The sequence below is a fragment of the Stegodyphus dumicola genome, chromosome 6 (assembly GCF_044657685.1).
Source record: "Stegodyphus dumicola isolate Sdum_Otavi_A_Nest chromosome 6, ASM4465768v1".
In the NCBI taxonomy this organism is placed as follows: domain Eukaryota; kingdom Metazoa; phylum Arthropoda; class Arachnida; order Araneae; family Eresidae; genus Stegodyphus; species Stegodyphus dumicola.
Window position 1 is genome coordinate 190,667,911 of NC_140773.1, and position 24,748 is coordinate 190,692,658.

Below are 24,748 nucleotides of genomic sequence, written 5' to 3' on the forward strand. Positions count from 1 at the left end.
ACGCTAAACAGCGTAATGACTAATAAAAATAGAAAAAAGTAGCTCAACAGTTAACACGGCATCGTATTTTCTAAAATACGCTGCTATGCTGCTCTTAAAATTTTTTGCAACTTTGTTGTTGAATGAATTGCATATGACGCAAGCGCGATGAAAATTATCCTTAATAATAAAGCTAAAGAAACAAAAAGAGATCAGTTAGCTGGAGTGAGTGCGATAGCAGACTGGTAGACTGCGAACTCAGCGATAGTGTTAAAAGTGTTATCCTTTTGGGCTGTCTTTAAAATCTTAACTTCTTCAGATTGTTAATATTATTTATTCTTTTTGTATATTTTTAAAAATAATAATCTGATAAAAGTTTATGGTTTCTAAACAATTTTCTGAATCTGGAAAAATATAGAAATAGGAACGCCTCGGTACTGGTTTTTTTGACAGTGAATTTCGCTTCTTAACTGATTCTTCAAATTATGGCCATTATTAGGAATAAAATTTAGTTGTGTTATACTCCATCTAAATGTAATAATTCTTCATTTAATAATGATATTAAAAGAGATGAAACAATATGTGTTTAAAATGAAAAAATTCATAGAAAAACCTCTTTGTAAAAATTGGAAACGAATTTATTCCTTAAATTTTGGAGAGAAGTGCATTTTATATAGCCTGTATCGTCGATGCTTATATTTCAATCTCAAAATGAAAATGATGTATGTATTACCTTGTCCTTATGTGCAGTTTCTACTTGGGCCAAGAGATCGTACACTTCAGCCTGGTACTTCTGTTTTTCCTTCTCAATCCTGTAAAAATATTTAATGAGATTATTTTTACATATTTAATGCTAGAATCGATAAAATAATTTTAATGTTTTAGATAATATCGTTCATGGGTTCCAATATTAGCGCAATTCGAAAATTGAAATTTTGAAATAAAAGTGTAAAAGTTTTCTTCGTTCTGAAATGCAAAATCGTATGCTTAATTGATGGGTTAAGTTGTCAAAGGCTTCGCAAGAGTTCTGTTAACAACAGTTATTATCAACTGTTATAAAATTAATATGATTTAATGATACATATGCTCAAATTGGGTAACTTTTGTCATTCTTTTGATTTTATTTTTTTATATTGAATTATACTGGAAGTTCACGGCCCGTAATAATAATAATAAATTAGACACAAGAAATTAAGTATTGTTAATAATGTTATCACAGTGTGGCATATACTTCAAAATTATGAAATGGGGATTATTAATTTTTTGAATGTTACATTATTAATCCAAATACAAAAAAAAAGTAAACAATTTTCCAATATTTACATAATAGAACCTATTTTAATGATTGAAATTTTAGATCTCTGGAATATGTTGAATATGAGCTTGGTATTGCATTGCTGGCGATTTATCTTTGTATATCGCGAAATTTCTTTTTAGTTATTGCAAGAAGTTTGTTGTAAACCTTTTTCAGTTCCTGAAAGAACTGCAAACTTTTCCTGCGTCTGAAGGCATTCACAATGAAAATTTTAAATTCTATTTCCTCCAAAGGAGTTTTGTAAAATAAGTAATGCAACTTACTTTTACTTTTTACTTTCAAAATGGAAATTTTGTTGACATCTACGGTGTTACAGCTAATATTTAAAACAAATTTTGACACGCTTGATCTGTAAGATCTTTTACATTAACGAAGTAGTGTTGTTAAAGAATGTCAGTATTGCTGTCAATGTACGCGAAAAACGAAAGAATGCAATATAATAACTGTTGTCACCTTTTACGGCGTTACTGAACTAAAATATACACCAGTTCAGCTGCCGCAAAGAAGACGATTTTATAGCATTCGGAACGGTCATATTTCAAAATTCGTCTTTTCTGTGCAATTATGGCAGCCCATGTTGCAGTTTCACTAGGGAAAGCAGCTTTCTGATTTAGTTTTGTGTTTATTTCCGATTCACGGATTTTTTTAAAGCACCAATTTCAGCAACAGAGGAAAGGTGAAGTATTTTGTTGTAAGCAAAATGTTGTAAATACTGTAAGTATCTTCTTTTGAGTGATAAATGAATGACAAAAGAACTTCAGTTTCCTTTTGGATTATTTAAGCAAAGGTCTGGATTAAATGAAGGTAAGCAAAATTTCTTAATAAACACAAAACAATGTTTCTTTTAGGATTGAAGATGTGGGGATATTTTCGCATTTACTTTAGTATGACATAAATCGATTCCATAATAAGGAAGTTTGCATAAGTCATAAATACAGTAAGACATAATTTGATTCACTTTATTGAAAAAGAGCAGTAAGCTTACTTTGCGCGGTGCTTATTGGATTGGTCCAACTGGTCTTGCAACTCAAGGATAGCTTCTTGATGTTTCTTCCTCAAATGGTGTGCAGTCTCTTCGCTTTCCAGATGGACGTCTTCCAGCAGTTTCCGTAGCTTGGACAACTCTGTGTCCCGCTTCTTGTTCATCTCCGACTATTGAAAAGGGAAGAAATGATATAATTTAAGAACCGTGATTTTCAGATACAAAAGATGAACAACACGCAGATTTTATATAGAATATATACATATATCTACGTTGCGGAAAGGTTAAATAATATATGAAATAAATGATCAAGCAAAAAATACCTTAGTACCATATATTGCTTTTCTTGCACAGAATGTTTTTATTTTACAGCTGCAGTACTGTTATTATCTGTTTCGTTACTTACCTTCACTCTTGTTAATTGTGCATTTGTTATTTTTCAATTTAGATGCCATGGAGCAGCTCGTTAAGGAGCAAAGCATCGTAATCGCGAAGGGCTTGATTTGGTTTAGTTTATTACGGCAATGCACACAAAGGCTATATGTGTAAGGGAAGGGATGCCTTCGTGGTGGACTTTGTAAGGGAAACTGGCCCGTAGACATTTTACACGTGACGAAAACTACAAAAACGCCCATGCAGCCAACCCGTTGGCCGATTCGAACCCAGGTCGTAACTACCAGCGTTCAGCTGTTGTACAGCTCTGCCGCTGGTGGGCAAAATGAACAATACCCTCGCTGAAGCTGGAGCCCTGAACCTTTCGAATACGCATCGAGTGTGCTACCGTTACACCACGAAAGCACAGTAATCGTGATACTCTTTACGAAAACGGGGAGTGATTCATAAATTTTGCATGATTTTCGTGCCTGGAGAATGCCTTTATGCTGGATGAAATGGATACTGGAAATATAATGTGGTTTCAGCAAGAACTATCTGTCACGTTTATGATCTTATTTCATGATATTCTTGAGTTAATAACCTTATTTCACGAAAGATATGCTAGATGTGTGACGCAGGGTACGTTACCAAGTACACCTAGGGCATACCTGTTATCGTGATTAGCCATTAATGGCTTCCGAGATCTTATAATCTCCTATCTTCTTGAATAAAACGTAATACCTGTTGATGATGAATTGCATCATCTTTTCGAAATGTAATAACGCAAGGAAAGATAGAGAATTTTCATTTGATTATGTGAGGCTTTAAAATAAGTCTTTGATATCTGTAAATATCAAAGCTTTATCCATCGTTCAGTGTTGAATTCTAGACTGGGCTTAGGCTTCACAAATATTCTTAATTTTATGAATGCAGTGTATATTGATACAGCAAATTTTATGTAATACGGACTCAAAATTGTTTAACAATGGAGAAACTTATTACTAAACTTTTTTTTAAACTTTGTTTGCTGTTTAAAATTACTCAACTATCAAAAAGCAAATATTTTTAATGCACCTAAAGACAGATCTATTTCTTCACCTAATTGTTTGGTCCCATAAAAGGCCTTGATTTTGTTGATCCTTTGTGCTTTTAACTTGGGACTATATTTCACACACAAAAAATTATAGAACAATATATTTATAAATTAATCGTTGATTTCTTTATAATAAGAGTAGTCAGTTATTTTTAATTTATTTTAGCTATCTACCATGAATTGTTTTTCCTTCTTCACTTATTCATCTTTTGCATTAGCTAAGGTGTTTCCTCATTGATAATGAGAAAACACGAACGAATTTTTATACCGAAGCAAAATACAGCTTTCGCTACTTATCATTTAATGAAAAATCTGATTTTGAATATAAAAATATGCAGTTTTGTATTACAAAAGTGTGGTATTCTGTTTTTGTTTTCTTTCTTATATAGTTATGTAATTTGTAGTATTTATTTTTGAGGCTTCATTGTATCACTTTTATACTTTCTGTTCCAAATAATTCTGTATGACGGAATGTAAGTACAATTCAATGATTACTACTGAAACAAATAAGGAATATAAATTTAGTTATTTATTCATAAAGATATGACGGAATGTATATGGAAAAGCATGTAAAATTATATAAATTTAATTAAATATATCCGCTGTTATTATCATCTATCTTTCTTCAAAACGATGCCCAATAGTTTTTAATTATTTTAAGACAGAGATAAATATTCAAAAGCTATTTGGAGATTGTTTATTTAACCTATTAACATCCAATTTAAATTTTTAAAAAATTAATTGTTTGCAATTCTCATACTTTCAGTGTTTTAATTCTTGACTGAACACTGCTTATAAATGTTTCATCTATTATCAGCAATTTCTAAGATATTTCAGAATAAATAGTATTTTATCTAAAATTAAATAAACTACTTTTGAATATTTCTCGCATAAATATGTTTTTAAAACTATTACATATGTACAATTATTTGTACTCATACTAATGTACTTTTTGTTTTATTACTTTTAATTCAACCTTATTTAATGTAGCAAAATGGAACTGCATTTTCAAACTATTCTAAACAAATATACACAATCCAAGTATTTTACTCTCCTATCATAAACTAAATCGCAAGAAGGAGGCTTCATGATAAACAAACATAGCTTAAAATCTAAATTTAAAATTGCAGTCCTGAAGTAATGCCAAAAAAAATGTCAAATGATCTTTAAAAGAAATTTTACAACCTAAAGAAACTAAGAACATTTAAGCAGAAATTTAGTTTTACAGAAAAATATAAAAATCAAGCTACATCTTGAAAATTTCAGATGCATTAAAAATATTTTTGTAAAAATTTTGAATGTCATTTCTTTAGTTTGATAGAATCTAATTTTTATTTATTTGTATAATAATGCCTATATCCAAAAATATTCCACATCATTCAGAAATTTATTTTTTAATTTTTTTATATATTTTATTTATTTATTTATTTATTTATTTGTTTATTTCTGGTATCCATTATTTGATGTGCTCAGAGATCGTTGATTCATGATTAAATGTGAGGGATATGGCTAATATCTCAATAAGTAGGATTAGAAAAAACAAATTACACAGTTTAATTACTTAAATTTTCATATCATTGAATAAATTATTGAATATTCAAATAAATTATTGTTTTTATTATTATTAATAAAGTAATTACTCAAATATCTGCATGTGTTATTTTTTTTCGTTTATCTTCAATTTCATTTCATAAGAACTGTTTTGTTTTGTATGTTTTAAGTTTTAATATGCAAGGGAATTTCATCTTTTGAAAAAAACATACCTGTGATTCTGATGATCCCTCAGCTTCATCCAGACGTTCCGACAACTGCATCAAGTGGACGGTGAGGTCGGATTTCTCGCGTTCGATCTGCAAATTTCAAAAAGAAAAATTTCGTTACGTGTGAGAAAAGTAAAGTTACATTAAAAATCACAATTTTTGCAAATGTACAAATAAATTCGTAATTTTTAAGCTGGTGTAAGGTTCTGTACATACCAGAAAACTTGAAATTCTTTTTTTTTAAAAAAAACTAATAGCTATCATCAAGTATTTTCAAAGTTTGAAGCTAATCAATGTTATTATTACCCTCCCCAGATGGCAGCACCACTAATTTAAGACTTCCACCGATATTTTAAAATATTGTTTAAAATCAACATTTTTCTTTGTAATAAAGAAAATTCATGTTTTTTTGAGCTAAATTCTATTAAAAAGACTGTTGTTATATTTTTGTAGCAAATTAAATCAAGAATTATAGAATAAATCGTTTCCAGTAAACTGTTACCTTTTATGTTCAACTTTCGTCACTAGATGGCAGCACCATTACTTAATGTTCAGGTTGTGTCTAAGTTCATAATGTATAAATCAACGATAGCTAATTTCATCGATTTTTTTTACTAAAAATTTTTCTAAAACTACCTAGTAAATTCTTAAAATTTAATCTGTTGAATCACTTTAGGATAGTTAGTACTGAACCATATTAATAATAATAATACGATGTATATATTGATCTATAAAATATTATATGAGAAGAGAATACCGTTCGATTATAAATAACTTCACAATCAACTTGTTATACACCAATGCTTCTTACTTCAAAAAAAAGAGAACTTTTATTTTAAGTTTGAAATAATTTTCAAATAAAAAGTCTTATTATTTTTCAACGATTAAAGGGCAAGAAGATGAAATGCAAAATAAACGTCTTGCAGTAAAAAGCGACCGCGTTGTATTCTTTCCTGATGTGCATTAAATTTATTCATTTAAAATAAATTTAAAGTTTCAATTTTTTTTAAATTCAAGCTGTATTGTATCCCTTATATTTTACAGTATTCGCTACCTAAATATTTTGCCTTGCAGTCTATCCCAAATATCAAATATAAATAATACAATGTCTTTCACTGTGTGAGATAACGAATAAGAAGAATCTCTTCTTCATGGCAAATAAAGACTCAAAATTCTATGAAATATCTGAAATCTTAATTTTATAGAAATGTTATTTGGTTAGCTTATACAAAAAGTTGTATCACTGTATACAAAATTACAGTCTTCTGAGCTGCTTTCTTCTTAGTACATTACACGATCCGTAAGTCCTGTATAAAGAATTTTCTGTAATACCGTTACTATTAATCTGGACCTTTTGCTCTAGAATACTAACGTATTATACATCTCAGATATATAATTTTAAATTATCTCTTCCATTACATGGAAATTTCAGCATTCTGTCAGATAAATAAAGGAGAACGTTACCCCCCCCCCAAATATCACAGTGCAATTACTAAAATAAGAACAATGCAACAGAGATCATAGATAAAATACCGTACTCCTTATTCATGCAGTTCCAAAATTTATGTAAAAAATCTCTAAAGTTTCCCTTTTCTTGGCTACCTGATGTTATACTGATTTGATTTTTATATTTCTGTAGTTGTTAACCCAATTAATTTTATTTGATGAAGTACTCGCAATTTACCGACATTAATTGCAGAAACTTTTTCGCTAATAATTCTCTGTTTAAAGTTTCTTTGTATCTTGAATCATAAAACCACAGATTTGGCTTTAAACACACAAACTTTAAACAGGGCTGTAAAACTTATCTTAACTGCATTTTTTTAAAGGTAAAATGCAAAATAATAATTTTACACTCGATGTTTCTATTTGTGAAAAAGTTATACTAAACATTTTATTTGCGCAGCTTTTAAATAAATGTGTGTATAATTTCAAAAATTGTATTCAAAAACCGATTAAAATATATAATGATAATAATTCTGTTTTAATAAAGATAATCATAAGTTCAAAAACTTATGAAATTAATGAATTTTCTTTCCATTGTCCAAATTACGCATTTAATGCTGTATATAGTCCATATTTATCTTTTCGTAGCAGAGAGTGGGTTTCATACCCTCCTCATACTCTCGTGTACGGTATTTTATATTTCACTCTTTATTTTTAATTTATGAACAAACAAAGTTAATTAACAAAAATAGGTTACATTATTCTGTAAGTATGTTCATATATATGAAGATATTTAATATTTCTTTTTATATTTGAAGATAACCCTTTCTTGCGCCTAACAGAAATTTCTAAATACTATCTTGAAAAATAATTTACAGAATGAAGTCATTTTTCTCTAATGAAAGAAACATTTAATTAATATCAGATTTCCGGAACAGCTTTGTATATTTTAAAATTTCATTTGTTTAATGGTTCCTTTATACTGCATTTATTATTATTCTTGCTAGTTTCAGAAGTTGGCATTCGTACTAGTCAGAAAATGCTTATTCGAATTATACATTGAATAATTTTCAATATATTAGCTCTTTCGTTAACACTGTGTCTACTTGTTTATACCATTACACGCTTCCCCTTATTTACGAACAAAACAACTTCCTCTTATTTCCTCTTATTTAACTTATATTATTACCTTCTTTCTAGTTTATACTTTTACTATTATACTTTAATTTTTTATACTTTTATTAGTCCAAAGGGGCTTCGTTTCTCAGAGACTATTGTTTTCGTTTCGGCATTTTGCCTTTAAATCGTTAAAAGGCTATATCACTTTTCAAATTGTTGCCACCAAATATTATCGCCCTGTATTATATTTGAAGAAATTAAATAATGAAGAATCTGCATAAATGTATGCATGTTTCTCGCGTCGGGATAAAACAACGGTACCTAGAGCCATCCAATTTTGAATGACGTAATCCTACTGCGAATATGGAAGCTCAAATTTGAAATTTAGAATTTGTTTTATTATCGATTTCATGTTTTGTAAAACTTTAACGAATTTCTGATTAACAAACTCAAGGATCTCCAAGCGAACAATGGCAACGTTGTACAGAAAAAAACATTTTTATCTTCAGACCGCGAGACTGTGTATCTGAAATTCTAAAGATATGCTCAATTTAAAATTATTTTGCAATATTGCTCTTGAACTGAATTTTATGATTTAACTGGGAAAGATATCATATTTAATAAAAAAAAGGAAAACACAAAATGTTAGAGAACGCCCCTTTGGACGTAATTTAAAATCTGAAAAATTTCAGATTTTCTTTTTTGTCTTATATTTTTATTATTTATTTACAAATCTTTTAGCACGAAAGGACTATTAGTCTCGAAATACGATTTTGCGTTGTCTTACATTTCATTTGAGTCTGTTGTCATTCGACAAAATGTAGGATATTTTATCTTTAAAGCTTAATCTGTCTGTTATTGATTAACAAACTAAGCTATTTAAAAGCAATAAATGCAGTTCTTAAGAGGAGTTATTTTTTTCTACTTTTTAATATGATTGATTTAAATAAAAATACACCAAATGTTTGATATATCTAACTGAAAACATTAAATAATTTTATGGAATTATGTTAGATATTTTTTCACTTTTCCAATATACAGAAGATATATAACGTTTCCTTGTTAATATAAATGTAATTCTTCTAGTATCCTATAAAATGTTTCGCTATTCCGCCTGTGCCATCTGTATTAATAATCTCTACTGTTAAATTATATTAAACTTTCAAAAAGCCCGTTTAGACGACCTTTAAAATCTCAGCCCTTTCAAACTTTTTGGGGGGCTTTTTTTTATCTTTTAACTAAAAAAGCATCCATTTTTATTTTGTTTACTGTGCATTATACACTAAAAATTCAATAGCTATTAGGCATTTTCTAACAAATTTCATCATAAACAATTAGAGATTTTTTGAAAGCCAGTCATGCTGTCATAAATTTTAGTAATTAAATGATTAGATATTTACTTACTTTTTGTCGGAGTTCCCTTTCGAATTCTAAGTCCTCTTGAAGCAGTCGGATTTTGTCCTGAAAAGAAAGAACAATTAATATCTTGTTAAAGTTAAATAGCACAGTTTATTGTGTTTTTTACTAGAAATCAGATATATATCTGGTAATCGTTGAGAAATAAAATTCAATAATTAAATAACACTAATTTATCTTATAATTATTCAATTTAATTTGCTAAATAAATTGAATAATGAATAATTAAACTTATAATGCATATTTAATAGCACTAAACTGAACTTAAAATCTATTTCTAGAGATAGTTGCTAAACGTTGTCACAGTAAGAACCAATATAAAAAACGCAACAATGAAGCATATACCCTGCAAATATTTGACAGATTTCTAGCAAAGCAAAATGAAGTAAAGGAAAAAAAATCTGGAAAAAGGAAGCATTGTAAATTATATCGGACTGTTTTTAATAATCAGAAAATATACCTAACGTGAAATAAAATCTGTACTATATTTTATATTTAAAAAAACATTAATTTACTGGTAATGGTACTGCTTGAAATTAAGTATAATAAGCTTTGCAAAAATCATGTACTTTTTTTAAAAAAATTAAAAATTTTTTGAAATACTATGTATTTAAAAATCGCGGTATAAATTTCAAAAATAGCTTTAAAGATAATAAAGTAAGCCTGCCGCACCTAAGCTTAAATTGCATTGCTGTTCTGTGAAATTAATTTCCATGCACTAGATGGCAGCACCATTTCGATTTTTTTTTTTTTTTTTTTTTTTTTTTTTTTTGAGCTTGAAAGATAAAAAGCGAGAGAAAACTAAAGGTTTAAATTTTGTTAAATACTGGACTTACTTTCCAAAGCATTACAAATTAAATTTAATGACACGGATTCCCTTGATATGCTGGAAATAATTTTATTGCAAAATGTTTAGTATTAAATGATAACAAATACTGCAAACTTTTAAAAATGGCTTTAATATTTAATATTTTTATTAATACTTGAATAAATTTTTTTAACATAAGAGTGTATAATAATTATAAGAAAAAAGATATTATTAGTGCAACTACTACTGAAATTGGATACAGGTTTGAATATAAAATAGCGTTATGAATATATTTTGGACCGAAGAAGTCACAGATTATCTGATATTCAAAATACCAAAACAGTTGGGTTATCTCCTTTCTTATGCATTCATTGTAAATAAGAGACATTTAAAGTATATTCAACAAAAATCTCAAATTTAAAAAAATTATTTTATTCTCTTAACTAAATACAAAATGCCCATTTTTCGATAAATGAAATTATTTTTTTATTTACATAAACAGATAGTGATATTATACATATATTTAATAATATTCATAAAAAAATTATTTTCATGTATGTGTGCTTTAAAAGTAAATCCATATCTTTTTTGAAAATTTTTCTATGTTAGAATATCACGAAAAATTCATTTTCACTAGCATGTAACCTATTTCTGTTCAACAACAACCAGAATTGTATGCCATTGTTTACACACTTAAAATAATAAATTTCAAAACATAATATATACTGTTAAAACTTCTTCATTTAAAACTTATCATAAATTTATAGTTTTAATTAAAAAATAATAAATGTGCAAAAAACACTTAATCAAGAGCATTGAAAAATTAAAAAATGATTTTTTCTAAGTCAAAATTGTCAACGAGAAAAATATGCTAACTCACTGTAGTCATTCATATTTATGCCATTCCTGTGCTATCACTTTTACTGCTCTTTGAAATTTGTTAGTATACCAGTACATTTCGTGCATAAGATCCTCCCTATTTCATTTTTAGACGTATGTGATCAAGATATTATGACAGCTACATTTTTTTAAAATTTTTAATACAGTTGGTTAAAACCTTAAAATTTAAAGTAGTTGAGTTTTTTTTAAAATATATTTTATATAATTTTAGTATATAGAATGTGGAAAAATAAAAAAATCCTTGCCTCTGGACGTAAGAAAGTTGTTCTTAGTAATTTGGTATATAGTGATATTCAATTCATTGATATTTTTATCTAATTTAAAAGTCTACTTTCACCCCTTAAAATAATGTGCCTGATATTAATGAATAATTAAATCTGTTGTCTTAAAATCCATCACTTTAGCAACTTCTTGACTAATAATGTCGAATTAATTCGGAAAATTCTTCAAAATTCAACAGATCATATTAGAAACTCTAAAAATCCTCCATTTGGAAAGCTCTTTATTTACCTCTCTGATGGTGCAAAGATTAAAATATAATTATTAGTTTGAAGATTAAACAAAAATATGTGAGAAAAATCAAATTTAAATATTAAAAAACACTTGTTCTGCTTTTTAGGAAAATTCCGGTGGAATATTATATTGTCATGGCAAATATGCACCGGTAAATAATTTTGAAAAATCCTGATTGTTAGAAGAGAATCGAGGATTAATTTGAAACAAAGAAACTAACCAATCCACCAATAAACAGAGAGAGACCAAGTTAAATAAACTGTATTAAAAGATTCATTAGTTTGAAAACTAAACAGACATTTTCAAATGGTAAATTTATATTATTTATTTAATCAAAAAGTACAAACCGCATAAAGGTAAATTTACATTATTTATTTGAAGGTAAATTTACATTATTTATTATTATATTTTGACTTAAAAAAAAAAGGAAATATTTTACTAGAAAAAAGATCTGAAATTAAAAAGAAAATAAATCTATTGTGGATGCCATATGGCTTCTTTGTATTGCATAATAAATTATACACTTATTTTGCTGCCTTTCATTTATACTCATTTCCTCAAATTACTGTAAATTAACTAACAGATCCTTCAAAGTAAGTTGAAAATGACATCAAACATTACAAAATCGGAAATTAAACATCCCCGTCAACTTTTGCCGTAGGGGGGAGTTCTTATAACTTCATTTTTTCATAACAAGTATAAAACTTTCTTGAATACAAGTACAGCAGTCAGGCTGTACTTGTATTCAAGAATCTTATAAGTATCTTATAAGAAATATTATTTTTATCAAAAATAAGATTTCAGTATTTATCGAAAGAATTTTTTTTTTTATTTTGAGATTGTAAAAACACTGATATATTCGTCATTTAAAATACTTGTGCAACTGGAAGTATATGACTACTATCAACGACTGCGAAAATAAAATAAAGGCATAATACAGCCTTTTAAGTGGAGTAAGGGGGATGTCTATATAATATGTACTTTGTACTTTCGATATGCCGACTGCAGTATAAAAGGGAGATGCAGAACTAGATCCTATAGCAGACTCATGTACAAAATTTCAACGTCATATAGCTAATCTTTTTACATTATGCGAGATACATACATGCGTACAGATGTCAGGAAAAATTCCATTTTGAATGCATTTTAAAGCCATTTTACAATATATAGTCAAAATGGATTCATAAATAATACTTAATAAACACTTATTTCCTTAAAACAGTTTGAGTATAAGGCTTAATTTTCAAAACTAAATCTGTCTCAGATTCAAAAAGGCCAATAAGGAAATAAGGATAAAAGCGGAACAAAATAAGGAATAAGGAAGCGGAAACAAAATTAAATAATAAAAAAGGAATAAAATTAAATCAGTAAAACAGCAAATAATCGCTATTATATGTATGTAAAATAAAAAAATTAATAAATAATAATTGATAAAATTAAGCAAATGGTAAATTAATAATACATTGAATAAAAAAACGAAAGTACCGTAAACGTTAAAAAATCTTTTACAAAACAGAAAAGCGTAATAACAGAATTAAAACTGAGCATGAAAGAAACTAAATGATCTCAAAAGAGATCCTTATCATTTAAAAAGAATACATTCGATTCAAGCAAGAGCACCTTATTCATATAATTCAATCATTATAGCAAGAACGGCATAAATACATTGATTTTCTGAAGTATAATAATTGCTGGAAATTACACACTAAAAACATTTATAATTTTATATAGAACAATTAATAGCATGTAAGCAAATGAAGAACATCCTAAATAAAAAGCAGTGATTTAAAATGAACCGAATTTCAAAATATTAATTTTTGCAAAATCTGTACGCATATTGATGACAGTTGACACGAGATCCCCCCTACCCGCTTTTTTTTCCCAAAGAGCGAAGGTATTCCATCAAGAATATCCTTTTTTTTTCAAAGAGCGAAGGTAATATATCAAGAATATCGTTTTTCCACAAAGAGTGAAGGTATTCTATCATGTATAAAACCTACTTCAGTCTAAATTTATATTTTGCCTTAACTGAAGTAGTTTTTTTCCATCTATTAAACATACTAGGGAAAAAAATCTATGTGAAGTCTTTCTGTACGCTCTCGTAAGGTTCAATTTCTTTTTTTTTTATTTTTTAAAAATACCTTACTAATGTTTTGAATGAAAATGGAATTAATAAAAAAGTCACAAGTAGATACTTCAGAATTTACACTTCAAATTAAAAGTAATAATTTACAACAGCTGTAGTAATTTCAAGTATTCATTTTATATTATTTAGGTAGTGCGAGAAAACGTTTACAGCTATGTAATCGAAATAAAACATAATTATTTAAATACTTATTAACTGAAATTTATTAGAAAAAAATACCTAAAATGTACGTAGTTCCAGCTTTCATAGAGAATTTTCTCTCAATTTAGCATTGCTAAATTAGGTTATAACAATACTAAATAATTTCAAATGAAACATTTCTTTCATTAAAAATGTGATTTGGAAATATATATTCCTATGTTTTGGTTTTATTAAATGGTTGTTTAGTAATTTATTTAATAACTTGGTTCTAAAGTTTATAAAACGGACATTTATTGCGTTTTCCAACTTTTGACAAATTATTGGCGAAATTATCTCAATATTTAAACTTCTTTCTCTTTTGTGAAGATTTTGCTTCTATTTCCAACGATTATTACTTCCATTTTCTAGATGGCAGCACCAAAAATTGATTTGTTTTAGTTCTTTGCTCTAGAATATATTTTGAACTGCAATTATAAATTTAATCTTTTCATTAAGTTAAAAATACAAAAACTGGCATTGTTAGTACAGTGCTTAGTATTATTATTATTAATGTACTTATATATAATAATTTATTACCTATAACTTAAATGATTTGCCTCCCTTTTCTACGGTACTGCTCTTCTTTTTTTTTTTTTTAATGGATACTTTACTTCTGTTTCCAACGCTAGAGGGCAGCACTAAACTTTGATTCGTTTTAGTTCTTTGCTCTAGATTGAATTTTGAACTGTAATTTTAAATTTAGCCTTTTCATTAAGTTAAAAAAAAACAACAAACTGGAATTGTTAGTATAGTGCTTGTTATTATTATTAATTATACTTATATAAAATAATTCATTAACTATAACTTAAATGATTTGCCTCCCTTTTCTATGGTAATGCGCACATTAAATTTTAAAAGTAAGCGTTATTATAATTAATTAAAGAATTATTTTTTGAGGTTTAGATGAAATTTAACTGATAAAATTATTTTTATTTTTAGAAATTTTCAGCCACTATATAAGAACCAAAAATGTAAACTGATCGATTTATTATTATGCAATTAAAATGTATTACGCTGATCGAATGTATATTCTTCTCAACAAGTAGAATTAACCCCATTGAGGAAAAAAAAGAAAATCACAAAAGGAAATATTATTTGAAAGCAGAAACGATATACCAGAAATTTTTCAAAATATGCATTAAATTTTTTAAAGACTAGAAAAATATAGCAAACGTAACGGCATTAAATTTGAGTAGAATTATTTGTAAAGCACACAAGGTTATTTCACTTAGCGTAATCCAATTTCGACTGAAGATTATGCCAGATAATAAGTCAGATTGTACGTGACAAATGAGAAAATAGAATTAAATTTAGATATTATTTTGGAGTATGACGTTTTTTATCGTAGTATCTTTCCATCTATGCATCTTTTATGTGCGCTTCAAATATACTAAAATATTTCACTCAATTCATACATAAAAAGGAATTTCAGATTTTTTTTTTTTTTTTTTTTTTTTTTTTTTTTTTTTTTTATTTTTTCATGTTCCAGGAATCTGAAACTCAGTCAGATAAGTTATTACTATTTTACTTTTTTAATGAATGCAAAGAAAATTTAACATGTAGATTGTAAAACTACAATTCAAAGCAATTTTTTTATAAAAAAAATTCTAGCCAATCTGTGGTCGACTTTAAATGTCTCTGCTAAATTTATGCACTCAGGCGCCTGTCGGGTCCCGCACCTTGAAAGCTTGCAGTTGGGAGAAGAGTCAGCAGAATAGTAGATAAGCATAACCGAGGTACTTCCATATAAGTGGGCCAAGGTCAAAGTAAAGGGCAACCTTTTTCACACGAGCTCCATTGTTGCTGTTCTTAACACCTGATTCTATTAATATACCACACTCAATTGCAGAACCATTCTAGCCTCTGAAGGAGCTCTGAGTTAATGTTCAGTATAAGGGAGACAGAGAAAATGGAATTTGAGCTATTCAGGTGCGATAGTGTCTTTCCTACCTTGTAAGACCTAGACACCTAAAAATGTTACGTCTTTGTCTCTTTAGAAATCTCTGACTTGTATTAGATTGTGCTACACAGTTATCATTTTGTTTTAAATGTCGTTTGGAGTGTTTTTAGGATTAGGATCCTAAGGCCAGGAAAGGAGATATTACATCAATCTTTTTTTTTTTCTTTTTTTTTTTACTTTTTCCTCGTATTAGTTAGGAAAGAAATCAACCAAATCAAATAATAATCCCGATTAATAAAATGAGCCGATTAATAAAGCTGAATGATTACTAAAAGCACTGTGAAACTTTTGCAGGTTATAAGAAATTATAGCATTCCCTTTTGTCCTTTCGCTATCTAAATGCTTTGTATATCCAGCTAATAATAGGAAAACCTTTATTTTGAATTCCGGCAAGGGCACAGCTGATTTCTAGATTTTGTGGTCCGAATAACCTACCAGTTTCTAAAGTAACATATATAAGCGTGAAGGATGTTTAATAACAGTAGCAGTGGCTACAGGTTACATTTCCTTAAAATTGGAGGCCTACCAGCGGCTGAGCGGAAAGTCAGTGAACACTGGTAGTTCGGATCGTGGTTCGAATAACCCGGCCAATGGGCTGGCTACATGTGCTTTTTTGTGCATTTTCCATGTGTAACGTGTATACGAGCCAGTTTCCCTTAGAAACTCCTCCACGAAGGCATGCCTACCCTTAGGCAGATAGGCCTCATGTATTTTGCTGTAATCAAATAAACCAAACCAAACCTTAAATTTTGATCCTATGTTTATAATTTCAGTAGCAAAGTTTTTCAAAAGATAGGCAATGAACTTTATAAAATCAGTTTATATGCTGTGTGTGAAAGAATTCTGCAGTAAGAAAAACCTAAGATTTTTCTGTTTTAGGCAAGGATTTTTGAGCATGTCAGAATATAAGTTGACTATCTGCCTAGTTCGGAATGCTTTCGGCTAGGACCTTTGTAGTCAGACTGGCTGCTAGTAATGTTACACATGCGAAAATAACAAAATTCAACCATACAGCTAGCTCGTTCACCTGGGTCGAACTACTACCATTCAATGTTTTTACCCACTCGGCTATTGATGGAGTATATTTTCACGTAGCTTCTGAAAAACAGAACCTCCAATTTATTTTCTATTTATCCGGAGGTATGGAACACTTACAAATTTAAAAACTGAAACGGCTTTTCTATGACGGAAACAAAATTTGCCAGAATAGCAGTATTTTGTTTTGTACCTGCACCCTAAATAAATTCTCATGCGCCTTATAATACTCCTTTAAGTATAGACAGTTGATCTAACTCGATAAATTGTCTTAAATATGTTTCTGAATTTTTCACAGAAATTTGCTCTTGTTATTTTTTACTTATTAAAGCAAATATGTTTTCAAATGTTGCAAATTTTAAGCAACTTATTTTTTAACTGTATTCATGTCTTTTCATTTTTGTCTGTAGTTAGGTAACATTACATTAAACTAACACGTCGTTTATAATTCTTGCAGCATGTATTTCTTGGCATCCTATGAAGCATTTAAACTTATCTGTCATCTTTGCGGTCTGGCAAACTGCTAATTCTCACAGATGTTGCCATTAGAGGTGGCGTGAGGTTTTTACTTTGTGCTCCAATTTAAAACTGAACATTGCTTATAAATTGAATTGCTTAAAAGTCGTATACGTAATCTTAGTTACGTTCTTAGTAACTTATATTTTTACTTGATGTTTTTAAAAATGCATCTAACTAATGCAGTTTATAGTACATCTATTTTTTTTTCCTAGTTCTTATAAAATTCTACATGATCAACAATTCTACATGATCATCAAACAGTTGGGGAGCCAGGTGAGTATCGTTTACTTATTGCAGCTTAAAAGCTCACGGTGAATGCGCTATAATCTATTACTGGCAGTTCAGCGTCATTTTCTCACCCCACAGCGTGCCTGGTAACCATGGTAACAATAGCTGAGGCAGATTCTCTAATTTTTCTTTTCTTACATCATTTCTGTTTAGCATGTTTTCGCTTCGTCAAAAGCGCACCAATGACTTGAGATGAAGAAAATAAGTGTTGGGTGGTGATGACGACACGCGTTACGACCGAGAATGAGGAAAGGCTGAAATGACCTTGAAATGCTCATTTTAAAGCAACAGATTATAGATCAGAACATGCATACAGAAAATATTTATATATCTAAAAAATTTTATAAAAATGTTAAATTGTCAAGTTGGTGATTTCAAATTTAATTCTTCCAAGCAAATAAAAGTAAACGGTGAGGTAGCCATGGGTATAAAATCCACCTGTAACATTGTAAGGAGCAGTGATATGAAAGTTGAGATTCTTACGAACGTCATTATACATGTGATGTTCTACCCTTAAAAGAATGGGCAGAATATCAAGAGCGCACTCGAGCTCAACCATATTCCAAAATTAAAATTGTTGCTTAGGGCAAGCAAGATTAAGTATTACTGTGTATTGTACTCGAAAAGAACTAGATTCGAGAAGAATTACTACACTTGTGAAACAAGAAATTATTGAACATTGCAAAGAACGCTGGGAAAAAAACAATGGTACATACGAAATATTAAGATTAATCAGAAGATGAGAATATACAATAAATTTAACCCTCTGACCTACTGGAGTTTTGGCTAAGAAAGCCCAAATATCCCAAAACTACTATGAGAAAAAATTATTTTCTTGATTTTGATGTAAAAATTCTCCTGGTATTTTATACCTGGATTTGCTTAATTTTAATATAATGCCTTAATATTTTTGAGATATTTTAATATGCACGCATGTATACGTTCTTACAGATATCACAAAATATATTCTTGCCGATCAGAGGGTTTTAAACTTGGGAAAATGAAAATTGTAAAACTTAAAATATTAAATTTAATAATGTCCATTTCATCGAGACGTGTCTAGCATCTAAGAATGTTCTGCGAAACCATGAGTTCGGCCTAAAAGCTGGTTCTAAAAATTACGCAAAATTCAAGACAGAGACAGAGAAAATTATTAGGCAGATAAATAGCAGAAAGAATGATTGTAATTTTGGTTTGAGTTATTATTTTTTTCGTTCTTTTTCGTGGATGTTAGACCTGATGAGTTTATACTTATCAGTCGACTTTTTAAGTTTGTTCTGTTTTGTTTTAAATTTTTGGGTTTCACGGTGGCTGCTGACTGGGCAAGCCTCTGTGAGCCTTATGGTTGAAGGCAGTTTCGGCTAGGGAGGCCGAGAGCTATGCCCCTTTCAATTGCGAATTACGCATTTTAATGAATTCAAAGAAAGTTTTAGGCTTTTAATGAGCAGTCAAAATGAATACTAAAGACGATAAACTAAAAATACGATGACATGACTTGATGTCTATTCTTATCATCACTTCTTGACATCACTTGACATTCTTTATCATCACTTTTGTCATAGATCTAATCAAAATAAGATTGTAATATGCAGAGAAGAAGGTAGAAGGCCACAGTTAAATGTATTTTAAAAATATCATAAATTTTAAGAAAATTTTCTTTATTATATAAACTCAATAGGAATTTAAGGCCTAACGTTTTACAAATATTCTAAAAATAATATTTCCTACTTACTTTTGAAAACAAATTTTAATTGACAGTAGTAAATAGCTTACAATTTTTTAAAAATTATGCAACTTTTCTTTTATTTAGCAATATTCTTAAAAAATAATAAGTTAGGTTTATGTAATGTATTCCCAGTGAAGTCATTATTTACGAAATGGCTGAATTTATAAATAAAGTACTTCTTTCAGAATAACAAACTTACCTGTCTATGAATTTTTACAGTATCCAAATACTTTTTTTGATTTGAATTTTGCAAAAGAAAAACATATATGTACCATTGAAAATGTCCGTAAATATTTACTAAAAGTGTTTTAGATTTTGTATTATTTCTACGATATTTCTCTGTATGCTTCTCGGAAGAAAATTGTATAGAAAAATGTCGTTTTTTTTTTATTTCTGCTCTTTCTTTAATCCGTACATTCATCTTAAATGAAAAGAATTTGAAGGAGTGAAATTTTGTATGCATTTTTTCAATATTAAATCAAAATCCAAGGCCAATATGTTATCTCGATAAGTTCCAAAGAGAAACAAAATAATTAAAATACATAATCCCGGTTTTTGTCGACAGAAATACAAGAGACAATATCTAAAAGTCTCAGAAATCCAAATGACTTTGAAACTTAAAGATTTTACATGTGTGACTAACTACCTAAATTACTACGACTACAACTGACAAACTTAAAATCATTTGGCAGAGGCATTAGGTTTTCTCGGAAGCAGCAGAGATAAAAAATAAGCAATACCCTCACCGGGTTTCGAACCTGAACCTCTTGAATACGCGCCGAGTGTGCTATCGTTACACCACGAAGGAAGGATAAAATAAGAGAGAAAATACCTTATACACTCTTTCTTTTAAAAGGCGACTGGGAATTAAGAGACCCAGTGGTCAAGTCCTGATGGTGACGAATTATTTTTAATCACCTTTTAGTTCGAAGGTCATTGTTGAGTCATTAGTTTTTGTGGAAGCAGGAGACATGAAAAATGAGCAATACCCTCACCGGGACTTGAACCTGGACTTCTCGAATACGTGCCAAGCGTGCTACCGTTACATCACGAAGGCATGCTGGAAGGAGGGAGAAAATATCTTATAATTTCAGAAGTCAACTTGACTTCCTTTAGCTACCTAAACAACTTCAAGGTTTACAGACTTTAACCTGCTTGATCTCCTCTAGTAAATTAATAATTTTAGGACTAACACATCTGTCTGGCTTTCTCTAGTCACTCATGCGACTTTAGGACAGACAGGCCTTACTTACTTCACTTTCTCTAGCGACTTTGGCGGACTCATGAACTTTATTCTTCTGTCTTCTGCCAACTATTAAATAACAAATATTGAAGTGTTACCTGCGATTTTGTATCTTAAGCACATGATCTTAAGAATGCTTTTTACCTAAACAGATTGACCAGCAGATGATGAGGAAAGAAATAACATTCTATTTATTATATAAAGGCATAAGAAATATGTAATACGCAATGGGGTGCAATGAGGAACTCGGCTAAAGACGGACTGTAAGTCGGAAGAAATTTTAATTTTCTTCCAATCCTTGTAAGACAAATTAATTTTACTTTTAGTGTTACAGTTTTATTCATCTTCTTGAAAGCATTGTTATGGTACGTGAAAGAAGTCGAAGTATATTGATGTAATAATTTCAGGTTTAAAATACGTAGAGAGAAGCAGTGTTAAAAGCTATACTCAGGCGATAAATCATTGCGGAGAAGGCACAAACAAGGTTATTTCCTCTCTCTTTCCAACATGCCTTCGTGGTGTAATGGTAGTACCATCGGCAGATATGCGAGTCAAATTGAGCCTTTTCATTTGAAATTAGAGTCAAACTATTAAAAAATAATTCCATACTTTATTATATTTTTGAAGTACATTTTATACATTTTAAAGTTTCTCAAGAAGTTTTATTTTAAAATGATCATAAGACCGCCTGTGAAAAAAAGAAACGAATTTTTAATTAAATAATTACCATCATGTAAACTCAAGAATAAATAATTTAGTTTCAGCTTTTGAATCGTTTGCACTTAAGGAGGCAATAGTTAAATTAGTAAACTATATTTGGAGGGTAACTCTTTCGTTATTAATTGTTGCTTGCCATTGATTCATATCATTAATATTATGTTGCTAATTGGCCATTTAAAGTCTATGCACCAGTTAGCCTTTTGTATATTAAATTAGACGATAATGATTATTTTCATCCGCATCGTAATGTCGAAAAAAAGGCAATTTGCACTTAATGTTAATTAAAAAAATCTAATGTGCACACCACATGACTTCCTTGTACGGAATATTAAATTATACGCATTTTTTTAAAAATTTCATTTAAATTGATTGGATTGAATTAAATCTACTTCGTCGACAGCGCATAAACCACAATAGAATAAATGCACTCTTTAAAATTCACTATATTTGTTTACTATAACGACACTCTGAATGCACAAAATTTATATCATTTGAAGAATTATCGTTGCCACATGTTCTATTCCAATACTATAATAAAGTTAAATCGATGTATGACAGAAATTAAGCAAACAAAACAGAAAAGAAACAGTTTTTCACGGACGATTTAGTATTTCTCATTCAATTAATTCAGTTCTCACTTCGCGACAAGGCAAAAATACATAAAAACTCAAAATATCTGCATTAAAAATTACGAAGTAAATCTTAAACACTTATTTCCTCGAAAAAATTCCAGAAAGGATTAAGCATGATTTAATTCGCAATAATAAATGAAGGCGTTATTTTTGTGCTGCGAAGCTTAGTCTCTCTATATTGGCAACAAATCTACAATTCTGCTGCTTCAAATGTAAACAAATATGTCCGCCATGTTATTTAAAACTTAACCGCATTTAAACAGCTTTTAAATTGTTGATAATTGTACAAATATTGCTTCCAGAATTACGAAAGGCATAAAAACCTTAACCGGAAGATAAAAACAACATAATTCAATCATTTTTAAAGCAAAAAATGTACAATTTACAAACATATAAGAGTAAAGAAACTGAGATTACTGAGCCGGGTAACAGAGTGGATATATATATAAATATATTTATATACGTTTGGTGCGGCCGATTGCAACCAAAATACGAGGTGCACATCTACATGTTATGGCAGTCCTATATACAAAATTTCAACGTTCTGAGGCTACTCGTTTTTGAGTTATGAGAGATACGCCCGTACGTACATACGTTCGTACAGACGCCACGAAAAATTCTCTTCAGAATTAATTTTAAAGCAGTTTTATAATTTTTTTGGCGGAAATGAGTCTTTTATTCTGTAATTACGTACAGATATCACGCAAAAACATCGTTAAATTGCATTCGATAGCGGTCAAAATGATATTTTCGTTGAAATATGTTGCCTGAAACTTTTCGCGATTACAATACTTCCTTTTTACTTCGTGCAAGGAAGTAAAAAGGAAGGAAAGCCAACTTCACCACGAATATTTATCTTTCGTATTTCTTCTCATAATGGACATTAAATTCAAAAAACAACAATGGAAAATTGTAAATAAAAATGTCATATTATCATTTTTACAAAATATTTTTTTATCGATGCATAATACATTGCAAGAAAGAATATTCAAAATGCAGTTTTCATTTTATTCGATGAAAATACAAGTTTATAGTAGTTTTGTAAAACTATACAGACATATTTCTTGACTGTTGCACTAATATAAAAATATAATCAAAAGACATATCAGATACTACTAACTATTGCTTTTAATTTCAAGTTTTCATTTTTAGAAAAAGTTTTTGTTACATTTTAAAAAAAATTTCTATTTAATAGAGAAAGGCTAAATAATAACATAACTCCCACATACTTATTTCTTCAGTGCTCTACAATTACAGTTACTGTGCTATGATTTCAATTATAATTACTGTGTTATCACGCAAGTGAGCTGAAAAACATATTCACGATACAATAGTATAGTATTATTACGTGAAAAATATATTTCTTTTTTTTAGTGGGAATAACGAAATCATATATTTGACAGCAACAATTTTTAAAGGGCAACGTCTAATGCTTACCTAGCGATTTACATAAAAGTTATATATTTAATTATGCGTTTTGATTAAATTTAAATGTATATTTTTCTGTAGGAATACATATTGGGAAGATAAGATTTTGCTGACCTCAAATTTTTAATAGTTGATGACTGAGATCCGGATTATTTATATTATAGCAAAACAGTCGAGTGCTGTATACCTAATGAAAACGCCTTTATTTGGGACATTTTAAGGGAAACTGGCTGGTATTCACGTTAACTAATATAACGTGAATAGGAAAAACATATTCCACATAGAATAAGGAAAGCCATGAACTTTCCATATATCACCACACTCGCTGAGATTTGAAAACAGGTGGATTGGTTTGGTTTATTTGATTAAGCCAAATCACACGAGGGCTATCTGCTTGAGGGAAGGGATGGCCTCATGTAGGACTTCCTATCGGAAAATGGCGTATCTACGTTGCACATAGGGAAAATCACGAAAACCCCGTGCAATCATCCTGTTCCCTTGGAATCGAACTTAAGTCAACTGCCAGTGTTTAGCGATTTTACCGTTCAGCCTCAGATCGACTGACCCCGGTCCGAATTACCAGTCTTCAGCAATTTCGCAACTCAGCCGCTGATGGGGCTGTTAATGGTCGAAAATGTTAAGTGAAAGGAGCTTACAGATGGATGGTAATCACACGGCAATTAGACATAAATTTTCGCAAGCAAAGAAATATTAATAAAATACTAATAGGGACTAACTATACCTAGTGGTGTACCTACATTGCATTTGAAAATAAAAAGAATGCACAAAGTAATTATCAGATATCATGCAAGACATTCAGAATTTTATTTTCATCGGATGATTATAAATGTCATTTCTAAAAACAAAGAGGGGCAAAACAAGCCAACTATCTCATACGTGTTACTTCAATAAAGATATAAAACGGAACGGAGATCTAAATTTCAGAAAACTGTTCAAGCTCAACAAAACACTAGATCTCTGGATAAAAAGTTAAATCAGGTGTACTGACAGACCACCAGGAGCGCGCATAGCTCTTCCCGATTTAGGCTGCGAAACACATAGACACAGCCTTGCTTATGCTCGTACAGGAAACAGGCCTTTGAAATATGAATACCAGAATTTATGCATTGTACAACCATTAGGATTTTTTAAAGCAGGAGATATC

General features: G+C 29.4%; 1 protein-coding gene and 1 long non-coding RNA gene across 3 annotated transcripts in view; one reads left to right on the forward strand and one right to left on the reverse strand.

Annotated features, from left to right (window-relative positions):
• LOC118200286 (paramyosin-like) overlaps positions 1–24,748 on the reverse strand; it is a 100,866-nt gene that overhangs the window by 64,645 nt on the left and 11,473 nt on the right. Inside the window, exons 2-5 of the mRNA XM_035372235.2 lie at positions 9,474–9,530; positions 5,508–5,594; positions 2,280–2,446; positions 713–791 (exon numbers count right to left, since the gene is read on the reverse strand). Coding sequence (XP_035228126.2) covers positions 713–791; positions 2,280–2,446; positions 5,508–5,594; positions 9,474–9,530 — 390 coding nt within the window. The remainder of the gene's footprint in view (positions 1–712; positions 792–2,279; positions 2,447–5,507; positions 5,595–9,473; positions 9,531–24,748) is intronic.
• LOC146996914 (uncharacterized) overlaps positions 1–24,748 on the forward strand; it is a 136,545-nt gene that overhangs the window by 33,925 nt on the left and 77,872 nt on the right. The window lies entirely within an intron of this gene.